Source organism: Macrobrachium rosenbergii, chromosome 48 (assembly GCF_040412425.1).
Source record: "Macrobrachium rosenbergii isolate ZJJX-2024 chromosome 48, ASM4041242v1, whole genome shotgun sequence".
NCBI classification, from domain to species: domain Eukaryota; kingdom Metazoa; phylum Arthropoda; class Malacostraca; order Decapoda; family Palaemonidae; genus Macrobrachium; species Macrobrachium rosenbergii.
In genome coordinates this window covers 59034548-59049991 of record NC_089788.1, presented here as the reverse complement: position 1 = coordinate 59049991, position 15444 = coordinate 59034548, and the positions used below count along the sequence as shown (strand labels likewise).

At 39.5% G+C, this 15444-nt stretch overlaps 1 protein-coding gene and 1 long non-coding RNA gene across 6 annotated transcripts in view; one reads left to right on the top strand and one right to left on the bottom strand.

The window, feature by feature from the left end:
- Positions 1-15444, bottom strand: part of LOC136831432 (uncharacterized) — a 108475-nt gene that overhangs the window by 46208 nt on the left and 46823 nt on the right. The gene's annotated exons all lie outside the window — the stretch shown is intronic.
- Positions 1-15444, top strand: part of LOC136831429 (uncharacterized) — a 148424-nt gene that overhangs the window by 120023 nt on the left and 12957 nt on the right. For all 5 annotated transcript variants that reach the window (XM_067091884.1, XM_067091882.1, XM_067091880.1 and 2 more), the window contains 2 exons: positions 3475-3700; positions 13081-13190. In XM_067091884.1, the coding sequence (XP_066947985.1) occupies positions 3475-3700; positions 13081-13190 (336 nt within the window). The remainder of the gene's footprint in view (positions 1-3474; positions 3701-13080; positions 13191-15444) is intronic.

The following is a 15444-nucleotide window of genomic DNA, read 5'->3' as shown; positions in this document are numbered from 1 at the left end:
TTCCAAGTTCCTATAAGCGTGTCAGATATTAGTTTTTAGCCAAGTACAGTTGCACATATGTTGTCAGTCTGTACGAGGTGTCATTGAGTCCACGCAAGGCATTATCATGTTAAGAAGTCGATCCCGCCATGATGGTCATGTATCCGTGGCTGTAAAGTATCAGCAGAGTCGGCAGCTAGTCCATTTATTTGTCTGCAAGTCTGCATGAGGTTCTACAAGTTTGTTCACTTGCAGAGACCAACTGAACAGTCCTGTCATCCATTCTCCAGGGTGGTTGGGTGGAGTTCCTGGATATGCAGGATACTTCATTTCATGTCCACATACAGACTCCGAAAGATACCTCAGACCCGTCCTATGAGACAGGATCTTCCATTGCGGGAATTTAGGCTTCAACATCTGCATCAGACTTCTCTTGAGCCCTCATTCCGCTTGCTTTTGCCTTCTTTTCTGATCTTGAACTTCAGCCTGTCCCACAAGACCAATAGGGACAAGGAATCAGAACCGGACTCAGCTGTTTTTTCCCAAAGACCCGGTTTTCAGTCACAGCTTTGGTAGTATCTGTCCGAATTTAGACTTTCGAAAGAAGCCCTCATCATGAGACTAGTCTTAGACTGCTTCTCGCTCCTTGTTCTAGTAGAGGGAGCCTGCTCGAGAATGAACCTTCACATATATGCCAGAGAGCTGAAAGCCATTCCCTTAAGGCTTCAGTTCTTCTTGACCCTTGCTAAACTCCTAGACTGTGGTATTCCTTGAGACAAGACCACAGTCCTAACTTTTTTTTTTACATTAGCACTCACCACCAAGTGACAAGAGGGTTTTTCTGTGGACGATAAATCGAGTTTTTTCTAGTCCAACTGGAATTTCTGGTGGATGAACTGAGCCGTCAGAAACTCACTTACTCCCAAGTGGACCTTGAATCCCCTCCCAAGTTGACCTGAATCCCCTGAGCTGTCGGGCTATGTGCTTTTATGGGGCAGGCTGACCTTGACAGTCTGCCACCTTAAAGAAATCTTCTAGTATGGGCAACAGACACCATACTGCAAGATTATTCCAACCTGGAACTCTAAGCTCTTCCACCGTTCGACATGGTCAGGGAAGGGCTGAACTTTCTCAGGCTAGTCAGAACGTTATGACGTTCCTCGTAGCCCGGTTCTGAACCATAATTTATGGTTCCTGAATTGCTACAGTCGATTGGTGGACTTTCCAAGAATCCTTCAACTATTCTTTTCTTCTCGAACAACCTCACTTCAAGAGACGCCACCAAGGGTGATATGCTCTCACGCGGACAGGCTTTGGGCTGCCTAGGTGCTAGTCAGGAAGGAGGGGTTTTTCAGAGGTACTACAGGAAACATTTAAAAAATGCAGACATCATCTTCTAGCTCAGTCTCCCAATCTAAGTGAACGATGTTCTGAATCGGGTGTCTCAGACTCTAAGTTTCTTCTTCTGAGACACGTATGACTCAGTGGCAGCATTGCCTTTCTTATCGGAGAGGATATAGAATTTCTCATGTTCCTCCTTTTTAGGGGTATTGAGCTACATCTGACTCAGTAACGTGGTTTGCTCATGTACTTTTTTTTTTTCTTTTACCGAGAACAAGGACCCTTCCATGACCTGGATCCATTCTCTCTCTCTCTCTCTCTCTCTCTCTCTCTCTCTCTCTCAAGAACTTACTGGAAAAGAAGACTGTCTTGACAGCTGGGGACAGTGCTCCGGGCTCCCAGGAGCACCCTCCATCCCGAGCCTTTACCTTGCCTGACTTCCAGCTCGCCTGGTGCCAGCTCTGCCCTGAGCTCCTAGGAGTGCCTGCCAGCTCCCAACCGATTAGTTATCTGGCAGCCTGATCAGCTGGTACCACCTACATCCTGGCGCCAGCTCAGTAAACCCAGCGCCTGGTGCCAGCTTCTGATCGTCTGGCACTAAATCTCCCCACATCCTTGGCTCTAGGGAAGAGTAGGAAGCTCTTTATTCTGTTGGAGTTTTCAGGTACAGTGTTACCCAAGCAGGTTTGGAAGAACAGAGCCATTCATAACCTTTAGTGTTCTGACAAGGACCCTTTTTCACCCTCTAAGAACACATTGTTCTTCTTCATATATGGACTTGGTCTATGAGACCATTCTTAGTTTCAGGAGAGCATTGGGCCTGCTTTTAAGTGAAAGCTAAAGACGTCAGAACAACTTGTACCTCATTAGCCTTCATGCACATACACCCCTTACATCCATCCTACAATCGACTTACTGGAAGTGTAATAAATTTTTGCTTCTCACCTCTTCAGAAAAGTTTAAATGTGTCAAAATTTTTTGCAGTACCTTGCTATTATTGCGATTATTAGTAACTGACTTGGCATCGTGGAAGGAAGCATAGGATTTACTCCTACTATCTCTTCACCTTGTAGTAAGGTGCCGAGTTTTGTGAGAGGCGGGGGTTACAATGTACCTGGAGCACCCATCACTCTCATTGGATGGGTTGTGGTCCTTATTTCAGGGCAGGTGAAAGTGTTATCTGGTTGTTTTTTATTGTGGTACTGCCCCCAGGGCAAGGGGACTTTTTTGAGGTTTTGCTAGCCTTCAGTTACAAGGCTCCCACTTAGGTAGAGACATTCCACGGCTTTACCACCATGCCGCTACAGGTTAAGTTGAGCACCAACCAGAGGCAATTTCCTACTGTAGGCTTTCTTAACTAATAAGGAACTACAAGCATTGTATTCAATGCTAGCAACTTTTTCCATTTCAAATTCATTACATGACTTAATGTTTTGGAGCAGAATATGTCCATGTATCCCACCTCCTGTCAATGTGGGAATCAGCTATGTACAGTAAACCCCCATATTTCAGTCTCACTATTCACGGATTTCTCTACCTGTTATTCGTGGAAAATTCGGCCACTCACGGTCGCAGTATTTTTCACTAAGAAATATTCACTAATTACTGTATTTTCATATCATTTTCTTGACTAAATGCACTTTTTGTGATAAAACTATTAAAATACTCAGGTATGAGCATTTTTAGAGGGTTTTTTGTGTTTAAACTATGAAAATAGGTAGTTCTAAGTGTTAATTGAGGGGTTTTAAGTATTTGCAGATTTTAGCTATTTGTGGGGGGTGCGGTACGCATCCCCCGCAAATACAGGGAGTTTACTGTAATCACTTGGCAAGTTACTTATATAAAAACAACATTTTTATAATAAAGTAAAGTTTTATATATACTTAGCAAGTAATTATATGATCGGAGCCCACCCTCCTCCCCTCCGATGGACATAAGGCATAAACAGAATGAGGTTGTCTGCTAAGTAGTTCTGGTATTCCCATTAGTGGGCAGGACCAGTCACCTGCACTAAACTTTGAAGCATTACCCACAAATTTTTTAAGCTGCCATGCAAGAGGAAACTATAATGTCATTACTTGGTATGTATAAAAACTTTATTTTATTATAAAAATGTCAATTTTGCTTAATTAACTAAAACAATTTTTCTTTCAGTTTTTTGTATCTTGCTAGTGAACTGGCTGGCATTCCTGATTCTTCATCAGGAGTTGTGAGTTGCTTGAGCCTTATGGCAGAAGCTGTTAAACACAAGCATTACACAGCTCATGTAACGTTGCTTGAAACCTTGTGCAAGACTCTTCCTCAGTTAGCTAAAGGATTAAACAAGAGAGTTTTCAAGAGCCACCTTCACCTCTTTCTGGATTCCATTTTCTATGCCTTGGTCAGTAATTTAGTTTTAAATTACTTATATTTGGTCAGTGTTTTAACTCCAGATGACCCATGATAAAACTGAAGTAGGCACATAGGTACTAGTGCATGAACCTCATTCAGTCTACAAATCAGACACTGACATATCAGTGTTATAAATTGAGTTAAGATTCTTATAACAACAGGTCTGTTAACTTGAGAGCATTTTGCTTTTGGATTTTTTTTTCCAACAATAAGGTTTTTCATGGGGTAACCGTTAGAAAAGAGAAGGCAACAGGCATTGTCAGCTTGATACTTGAATGGCATGAACCTCTTGTGCAGAAATCTTTTACGTTAGGTGCAACATATACCTTCACAAAAGGCTCGTTAGCAGCAAGTGTGGACCCACACACACACACACACACACACACACACACACACACACACACACACACACACACACACACACACACACACACACACACACACACTCTCTCTCCATCTTGAACAAACTGGGTGTTGAGGCCCCACTTTTCCAATACCTGTCACACCATCTGTTCAGCTCTTCTTTGGCATTTCTCCTCTCATACTTCCAGATTGTAACACCATTTTGTCATCCTCCATTCTTTCCACTTGACTAATCCTTCTCAAAATACTAATCTATCCTGTTACTTCTGCCAAGCTTTTGACCACCTATGTAACTACATTTCTTACCCTTGCAATTTCTCTTATGCTGTGCGCACTGTATAAACAGTTCACCTCTGTACCTTCAACCTTTAGTCTTTTGCATGCATTTAACCCCTGTACCTTCAACCTTTAGTCTTTTGCATGCACTTAACCCAATGTAGAATGTACACACACATTTACAATTGGCATCATAAGACTATACTTGTGTAGTAATATGTGTTAGCCTTCCCCATCATCAAATCAAATATTGTTCACTTTATAAAGCATTCGCATGTTCACTATAAATATGCCTAGATTTTGTATACCAATACAATAAGTTGAACTTGTGTTGAAGGAGTTGGTATACTTTTACTTATAATTACTGAAAGACACTAGTTGTGCTTGTGCTTGTCTCATATTACACTGGTATCCATCATCAGATGGTGATTAAATTTGCCGTGACACGGTCGACTATCATCTGTGATGCGATCGCCGCATGGAGACTTTTTATTACTACTGTACAATCAGTACACAAGATGGATAAGAAGAGGAAGCTGTTGTGCCTTGACTACATCTATTTCAAAAAGAAAAAAAGACTACAGAATCCATTGGGTGCATCCACTAAATGCACAAAGAGACATGCATGGTGCATTTACTATTCTCTTTGAGGAACTAAAATGTGACAAAAACAATTTTTTTTTATGATTTTGTAATGTCACCAAATTCATTCTTTCTTTATTGCTCAAGCCTTCAAAGATTTTCATTCAAAGATCAACAAATTTCTCTCCATGCTGATGTAACCGAATTGCAACATTTAAATTATTTTAATTGCTTGTCCCATAGCACGGATTTCATTTCAACTAATGAAATGAGCAATTCAATGTCAATATCATCTTTATCCATGTGTTCATGATGAGGGTCAGTAGCATACTAGTGCTCGGTTACAATAAAAACCGTGTGATGTGAAGAGGTGTATTGGACATGTAAGTCGAGTGTCACCGCCAACGGTGTGGCGCCGCTTTAGTCCAGTAGGGCTCCGCACATGCAAAGCGGTGTCGCGGCAATGAAATAACACCACCATGTTGGTGTGAAAGCTTCATTAGATTTATCAGTCGAGTGTACTGCACTGCTGGTGGCGACGGTTTCAAACCGCATGGTGTGAAAGAGGCCTTAGTTACAAGATTTAGTTGAAGGAAAAAGTTACGAACCTTTGCATAAGGAGGATTTGAAAGCTAATATAGAAGTACTGGAAGCAAAACAGCAAAAGTCACATTGGTTATGAGAATGGCAATGGAAATGCTGTGCTTGATGGCAGCAATGCATTTGTGTGGGAAGTGAAATGGGAATGGATTAGTGGTGTTAATTATTATCCAAGTTGCCTTACCTATAACTCGTTTCAAAGAATTCCACACAGCTGTGTGTCAGTTAGAGAACAAGGGCAATGGCTTATGAGAGACAGAATATGAGGTAAGAATTTCTACAAGTATACAAAATGTTCTGAAGTGTTAAACCAGTGAATATGAAGAGAAAAAAACATGTACCTTTGGTTAGGTTAGTGACATTTGCATGGTGGAAACAAATGTTGAAGTGGTATACACGGTAGTTACAACAAAGAAAATAAGTGACTCTGTGTCATACCAAACAAAATAAAATAGTTGCCAGTTTGTATTATTTCCAAATTGAATTATTGAATAAAACGCTTTATACTGTATGTATAAGTTACTGTATGTATAAGTTCAGAGTGAAATCATGTAGGTATGCATGGAAGAAAGATCACATGTACCGAATGTATCATAATTATTTAAATGAATCTTTGTTCACACAATTTCAAACATATTTATAAATATGTTCATAAGACACCTACAGTTCCTTATAGTTTCGCATTTGAACATGAAAGATTGATTTGTTTGTATTAAACAATAATTATATGAAGAATGAAGGTTAACAAAAAAAGGAATGCAAACAAAATACATAAACAACACATCTGGCAACTGGGTAAGGATAGAGACCTGCCAGATTGGATTGCACCACTCTGATTTTTGCTGGGTATATTGACTGGTGAATTTCCACAATTTATGCAATATTTTCCACCAGAATCCTCAATTTATGTAACATTTCTGCCAAATTCCATAGAGTTTCCCTTTCCTTTATCAAATTTGGAAATTGGGAAAAAACTAGGTAGAGCATGACATACAGTTGATACTATTGGGAAAAAACTAGGTACAGCATGTCATACAGTTGATACTATGGTCTTGGCCATCTAAGTTAGTTCAGCCACCTAGCTCCATTTCCATGAAGGAGAGTTGGCTCAAAAATCCCGTCATTCATTCCAACCTTGGCTCTTGTAGGTATACAAAGTTTTTTCCCAATATTTTGCACAAATCATGCTTCCTGGCTTGCTTCACGTATTCTGTGACTCACCCTTTTTCTTGTCCTACCATTATCTCACTTATTTACTCCCAAGTACTTAAACTGTATAAATTTATTGCTTAGATTCTTCCATCATCCCTTGCAACATTCAGTGCTTCTATTTACCATTTACGCTCCACTTTCTCCTCATGCTTCTTCCTGGTTTCTATTTACCATTTACTCTCCACTTTCTCCTCATGCTTCTTCCAGGTTTCTATTTACCATTTACTCTCCACTTTCTCCTCATGCTTCTTCCTGGTTTCTATTTACCATTTACTCTCCACTTTCTCCTCAAGCTTCTTCCAGGTTTCTATTTACCATTTACTCTCCACTTTCTCCTCATGCTTCTTCCTGGTTTCTGTTTACCATTTACTCTCCACTTTCTCCTCATGCTTCTTCCTGGTTTCTATTTACCATTTACTCTCCACTTTCTCCTCATGCTTCTTCCTGGTTTCTATTTACCATTTACTCTCCACTTTCTCCTCATGCTTCTTCCTGGTTTCTATTTACCATTTACTCTCCACTTTCTCCTCATGCTTCTTCCAGGTTTCTATTTACCATTTACTCTCCACCTTCTCCTCATGCTTCTTCCTGGTTTCTATTTACCATTTACTCTCCACTTTCTCCTCATGCTTCTTCCTGGTTTCTATTTACCATTTACTCTCCACTTTCTCCTCATTTCTTCCAGGTTTCTTTACCATTTACTCTCCACTTTCTCCTCATGCTTCTTCCAGGTTTCTATTTACCATTTACTCTCCACTTTCTCCTCATGCTTCTTCCTGGTTTCTATTTACCATTTACTCTCCACTTTCTCCTCATGCTTCTTCCTGGTTTCTATTTATCATTTACTCTCCACTTTCTCCTCATGCTTCTTCCTGGTTTCTATTTACCATTTACTCTCCACTTTCTCCTCATGCTTCTTCCAGGTTTCTATTTACCATTTACTCTCCACTTTCTCCTCATGCTTCTTCCAGGTTTCTATTTACCATTTACTCTCCACTTTCTCATCATGCTTCTTCCAGGTTTCTATTTACCATTTACTCTCCACTTTCTCCTCATGCTTCTTCCAGGTTTCTATTTACCATTTACTCTCCACTTTCCTCCTCATGCTTCTTCCAGGTTTCTATTTACCATTTACTCTCCACTTTCTCCTCATGCTTCTTCCAGGTTTCTATTTACCATTTACTCTCCACTTTCTCCTCATGCTTCTTCCAGGTTTCTATTTACCATTTACTCTCCACTTTCTCCTCATGCTTCTTCCAGGTTTCTATTTACCATTTACTCTCCACTTTCCTCCTCATGCTTCTTCCAGGTTTCTATTTACCATTTACTCTCCACTTTCTCCTCATGCTTCTTCCTGGTTTCTATTTACCATTTACTCTCCACTTTCTCCTCATGCTTCTTCCAGGTTTCTATTTTCCATTTACTCTCCACTTTCTCCTCATGCTTCTTCCAGGTTTCTATTTACCATTTACTCTCCACTTTCTCCTCATGCTTCTTCCTGGTTTCTATTTACCATTTACTCTCCACTTTCTCCTCAAGCTTCTTCCTGGTTTCTATTTACCATTTACTCTCCACTTTCTCCTCATGCTTCTTCCTGGTTTCTATTTACCATTTACTCTCCACTTTCTCCTCATGCTTCTTCCAGGTTTCTATTTACCATTTACTCTCCACTTTCTCCTCATGCTTCTTCCTGGTTTCTGTTTACCATTTACTCTCCACTTTCTCCTCTTGCAAACTCTTTCACTAGTCTGATTGTATTTTTTCTTTCTTTTGCTTTCACCAATTAGCACTATCATCTGCAAACATCAGCCATTCCACAAACCATTCCTTGCCCATTTTCTCATCCCATAACTTTTCCATTTCGCATCACTCTATTCTTAAAGACATTAAGCAGCTATTTCATCTTCTTTGCAAAATTAGTTATAGCTGACATACTTTTCTTTGCAAAATTAGTTATAGCTGACATACTATCATAAAAGATAAGAACCAAAACCAACAGCAATCCCTGGGTATATTTATGAGCAAATAAATAAAAAGACATCATAGGATACAGTGAGGCAACACATTCCCCCATCAAGTCTCAAGGCATACTAATCCCCCCTCTGTCCTGTGCCGAGCTACGCAGTTCCCACAAGTCATTTATCGACCATTGAAGTGCTACGAACATCTTTCCCGCTAAATTCATCCAAATCGTATGGTGTGTAATGTTAATACTCATACGAGTTAGCCCATCCATCACTCAAAACCTGTTACAGATACTCATATGTTGATTCCTGTCCAATAAGGGTTAATAAGTACAAGTTTCAATTCATTAAAAAGTAAATTTAAATGGACGATTGTAGGGCTATAACTAGCACCTGTAGGGTGCCTGTAAATCCTGTTCTGAAATTTAAACTAGTTATTGTTAATACAAAATTTTAGTCTTCTTTAACAGGTAATTTTACTAATAGTAATATTGTTTTTATTACTGCATATTACTAAATCAAGTTAATATATTTATTACATAAGACAGCCATTCATCTAATAAAATCATGTGGTAACTTTAATTTATAGACTACCAAAATCAAAAGATTAGGATATAAAATTACTTGGACCTTCAGGATTAATGTTACATGAGCTTATTTTTTTTTACTATGATCTAGTTACAGCATTATATTCTGTCTTATCAGTTATATTATACAGTAGTTTATATTTCTTCTGACATGATATACAAACCATTGGTTCTTTACATTAGGAATTACTTACGGCGAAGCTGGGCACGGCCGTTAAACTCTTGAAAAAGGTGGTTAGGCAGTAACTACCATCAGGTAGGCGGGAATACCCGCCTGCCCGGATGTAAACGTTCCAGTTTGCTTTCGGCTGTCATGCGTTGCAGGCATGTTATCGGATCTCTTTGCCTGACTGTTGTAGAGCTCTTTATTTATCCCGGTGGGATCTTTCTGCATTTTTCTATATACATGCAGTCCCTGCTTACTGGTGGCATCGGTTAATGGCGTTTCGGTGTTATGGCGCTTGGCTAGCGACATCATTAACCAGATTTTCGGCACTGACCTCTGGTTAACGGCGCTGTTATGTGGGGATTTCAGCGCCAGTCGCTGGTGAATGGCACCAATGTCCAGTTAACGGCCCCTTTGAGCAGGTTTTTCGGTGCTATTATCGCCGATTTTTGGTTAGTGGCGCTCAGGCGGGGACGGAACCCCTGCCGTTAACTTGGGACTGCCTGTACTGTATATTGCGGGTGTTTGATATTTATTAATATATAAACCCACGATTTGTGATAGCCTTGCATAGGTCGTCTTTCCCTTGTGTCTGTGTCTTGGGTTTGACGGCCAAGGGCATATTTAGAGGGGCATAACCGAGTGGTAATGCCTCTCTTCTAGTAAGCCCTTCAATTAGATTCTGAAGAGTTCCCCTGTATGTTCAGATGTATTAGATTGGGACATAATATAATAACTTCGCTTCCCTTCATTGATCGGGGACATAACAAGTTTGCTCCCCCTTCTTGGACTCACGCCCTCTGTGTACAAGGACTACTCCCTTTCTACTTGTGCTGAGTGTTGTTCTTCGCCGCCCGCTTCAGAAGAGTTGGAGTTGGGGGCGGGGGAAGGTTACAGGCGTTGTCGATAAGTTTCTCTTCCATGGCACCCTTAGTTTGCCTCCCCTCCTGACTTCTCTCCCTGTAGGTTCTTCTTCTTTCTCTCCTCTTCTCAGGGGCCTCCTCTCGCTTCTTAGGGCAGTTCCCCTCGGAGTGAGGGGAGTCTCCCTCTACTAATCATCTTTGATTTTCCTTTCAGGTTGACAGTGAGCATCGTAGCCGCAGCAGTACAGTAGTTGGCTGGATATCTCAGTTGGGATATCTTTGCCTGAAGGAGTCCAGACATTCATATGGATATCTTTGCCTGAAGGAGTCCTGACATTCAAATGGATATATTTGCCTGAAGGAGTCCCAACATTCATATGGATATCTTTGGCTGAAGGAGTCCCAACATTCATACAGTGTTTGCTTCGGGATCGACCACTGTTCTTGGTTGGAATGGCATAGACCCATGTCGGGATTGTTCCAACACTGTTCCCGCCAATGTGGATCGATCGCTGTCATTGCTGGCCTTCATGTTGCTGTGGCACTGCCTATGGTGTATCTGTGGTCTGTCTGCTCCTGCTGTGCTTCCTGTGTTATTGCTCCTGTTGACTCGACGACAAGTCTCTGGGCGGGTCCTCCTGGTCTCCTGCCGCAGCTGTCCTGATTGCTTCTGTCGCTACTGGTGACATTCATATGACCGTTTCGCATCCTCCTCTGGGGTCTTGCATTTTGGGGGCCACGAGAGGCCGTGCCCTCGTTGCCAGTCTTAGAAGTCTGCGTCTAAGACTGGTTCGGTGCCAGGTTCTTTCCAATTTCTTAGGAAACCAAAAACAGCTGCTCCCGATTTTTGGGAGTCTCGTATATCTCTTGAATTCTATGAATCACGAGTGCTCTCTTGGTGAGAGGCACGGGAAGAGAGAAAGTGCCAAGATGCCCAGGTGTCTCAATACTGCCTGCCAGCTGCTTCGGTTGCTTGACCAGGCTTCATCCTCGTGTCATGAACTTTAGGGTTCGAGCATGCAGGATAGCAGACAATAAATTCCCCCTTCAAACCTTCTTCTCGAGGGGCCTCAGCCTCGAAGGAGTTTAGAGTTTGGGAAATTAGCGCTAGTTCACGGCATGGTAACTTTGGCATGGTCTCTCAGATTCTAATAAATGTTTATCTCTAGAGTTTCAACACTAAATATGACCCTAATCATGCTTGCAAAGTATTAAGCTAACTTTTAAATGAAAATAAAGTTACTGTAGTTTCATTTAAAAGTTAGCTTAACACATTACCCTTAAAAAAAGAAATAATGGCTGATGTAAAAATATAGGAGTGTGAAGATTACGTATACTATTTCTCCCTCTCCCCATTCCACCGATCTATTTTTAGAAGTCTTCTCAACCTTAAAGATTCTCAACCTTCTTTTTAAGAACTTTATTCTGTCTCTTTCTCTTTGTTCTGAAATGCTCTATGTCTCTACGTTTTAGAATGGTGCATTTACAGTTCATAGATGGTACAGGTAAAATTAGATAAATTTAAAATTATCTACTGTACAGGTAAAGATGTACAGAGAAACAATATGTAGGTTGCTCCAACTACGAACGAGAGAGAGAGAGAGAGAGAGAGATGAAGTTACTCATGAATTATTATGGGGAGAGAGAGAGATAATCCTTTAACCCACTACTTGGCAACACTCCCCCTTCCTGTCATATTGAATTGATATATTTGACAGCTTTGCATTTGAGCTTCTCTTCAAGAGTTAACAAAAGATGAGAGAGATATTTGTTTGTTTAAAATACGTATCACATACGAATTTTGTAATTACAGTTTTATTATTTTATTATTATTATTACTATATTATTATTATTGTTATTATTATCATTATATTAATCATCTTATTAATATTTGAAAATTTGTATTTATTATTAGGAAAATCATTCATTTATCATACAAGACAAATAAACATATATATGTACCATAAAAATTCTCTCATCTCAGTTAGAGAGAGAGTGAGAGAGTGAATTATGATTTTTATTATTTAATGTTCATTTAATTTACACATAAAAGCTTGAAAACTTATAAATTACATAAAAAATTAAACATAAACACGTTTACAGGGTTTCTCGAGGACTCGCAAATGTTTGTGTCTGTGAAAAACATGATAAACACTTTTGCAGGATTTCTCAAGGACTCGCAAATGTTCGTGTGTCTGTGAAAAACTTGTGTATGACAATTAGTTAGGGCTCATTGAAAAGTTTGTCTCTCTCGAATTGCACAAGCTTGAGGTATTGCTGTAAACATTATTAGTACTCAAAAATATTCAAAACAATTAATAATACATTTTAGACCAACATTGCACCTCTCAAGTTATTACTTGATTCTGTTTCTTAGATTAAAACTTGAGCATAGTATTTTTTACAGAAAAATCTATTAACCTTATGTACAGGTAATATGACATTTTTGCATATCCTTATTTTATTATTCAAATGGATGGTATTTTAAGCTGTCCTTTATATTTTTTACTAGTTTCATTATCTGTTGCAGAAAGCAAACAGAAGTAAAATTAAAATCAATGATGGATAACGTAAAAGTACAAGACGTGCATTTATTTAAGTACAGTATGTATACATTTTTTGTACCATCCATCATTGCGTTTACTACCTGATCCAAAGTCCAGGTCCACTTTTGTTGGTTTGTTTCTGGTATTTTGTATTTAACATTAATATTGAATGTTTGTCTTGTTTTGAAATTATTTTGATTTATATTCCAGGAATGTGAGAATGCTTTGACATCTTCAGCTGCAAGCCAGTGTTTAACCCAGCTAGCACAGTTTCTTGGCCCAAATATTCTTCGTGGACGTGTAGAAGAGTATAATCCAAGGTAATGAGTTAATCCAATATATTTTTAGAGTCAAAGATTGCAGTTACGACAGAAATAATTATGTTTTTTCCATAGATTTACCACACTTACTGTTATGGAGCATATGATATGGAAATGCAGACATGATGGTGGAAGATATTGCATATTGGTAAGGCCCCTTTCAAGCGGTTACTCCATCTTAGTGTCGAATTCTCATTGCCTTATATCAGCGTTTTCTTAACCTGTGAGACAAGGTAAATTTAATCTTGCTTAATGGTTCTTTTTCCATAACTGAACTTCAGGTTTTTCTTGTTCAATGAGATATTGGCTAAGGAGTTGACAGATCATTCAATAATATTTTCTTCAAAGACTGATGTGAATTTGGGACTTCTTTTGGCTTTGAAACAGCAAACACAACTAGTAACTGTTGAAGTAGAAGACAAAGATAAACTGTTCATGTCTGTGTATAGACAACCTATTTAACTCTGTGATGAAGTGTACCCACAGCCAAATTTAAAATTTGCTGAAGGAGACGAAAGACCAGCCTTCAAGTAGATTTTATAAAGCTGCCCATGAAGAAAGTCTCTTGTGATGGCCAAGTCAGTTTCAGACAGGTTGTAATCCACCAGTGTGTTTTTGAAAAGCAAACTAGTAGCACCAAATCTTCTGCCTTGTTTTTCTCCATTTTTGAAGTCGAAGAATGGCTAAGTACTTCTAAACTGTGGAACCACATAAATTATCTCTGACTCCGTGTCTACTCAGAGTGCCAGTTTGGTAGACTACCAAGAGGAAATCTATTCAGCAAATCAGGTCTTGTAGCCTACAGCTGAAGTGGTCCATTTCATTAAAATATTTCATTCTTTATATTTAATTCTTTCAAAATGTTGTCCTTTCTAGACCGATCTTCAGACACAGTAGCTCATAATATTAAGGTAAGACACTTACTATTGGACTTTGAATATTTAGGACAAGAAACACTTGATTTCTGTAAGTGCATAAAATAAAGCTCCTAATGATTGCATCATAGAAGCTGCAGATTTGTTCTATAATGTCATCCTTAGGAAGAAGGATGAATTATGTAATTTATTCAAGAATGTTTCTCCAGGTCAAGGAGCAGCCTTAATTTTTGACAAGTTATACCATAGAAAACTCTCTGATTTGGTTTCTGTAAAAGATATTTCAGCTTGGTTTCTAAAAAGGACACTGAGGACTTGATTGTGGTGCTTCTAAGCCTCAATTTAAGACTTCTAAACAAGAGGGATTATTTCCATCTCCGGTTTCTAGACCCACAAGAAGAATTTTGACTCCTTTTGTGCCTTCTCCTAGAAGAATAAGTATATCTTAGTTTTACCAGACCACTGAGCTGATTAACAGCTCTCCTAGGGCTGACCCAAAGGATTAGACTTATTTTACGTGGCTAAGAACCAATTGGTTACTTAGCAACGGGACCTACAACTTATTGTGGAATCCGAACTACGTTATAGCGAGAAATGAATTTCTATCACCAGAAATAAATTCCTCTATCATCAGCCAGCCGGGGGAATTGAACTCCGGCCCATCGAGTGACAGTCTGAAGCTCTACCGACTCGCCCAATGAAGGGCTTTCTCCCAGAAGAGGAGACCCTTTCAGCATATAAATGCCTTTGTCCGTAGTAGAAAAGGACATAATGAAAAGTTAAGCACTAAGGTGTCACCTCCAATTTAGTGCCAAATTAGCAAATATTTGTTTTTTTCTAGAACAGATCCAGGGGTTATGAAGGTGTTGAAGGAAGGTTAGGCAATTCCTTTCACAGGAAGTTCACCTTTTTCCTTAGTCCCAGTAGTTTTTTAAGCTTACCTGCACAACAGAGAAATTCCATGATCAAGAGAAGTTCAGGCACTAATAGAAAAAAAGCCACTGAACCTGTATGAGAAGTACCTCCAGGGTTTTACAGTCGTCTCTTCCTAGTGTCGAAGGAAACAGGCAGTTGGAGGCCAGTACTGTGTATCTCAGAGCTGACCAAATTTATGAGGCGTATGCCAAAGTCATCCAAGACTGTCCTTGAGGCTATCCAGGATGATTGAATAATTTCAGTAGATCTCTAGGATGCCTACTTTCATATTCCTGTCAATTTGGAATCCAAGGAGTATCTACAAGTTGTATTTCCTATAAATGTGGAATCCATGAAGTAAACAATCTGTATTTGATGAAGTAGTTTGGAGTTCTATGTTTCAGACTGAGTACCATTCTTACGTATTCATGAGAGACTTTGTCCCATTTTTGCGATGGCTGCAC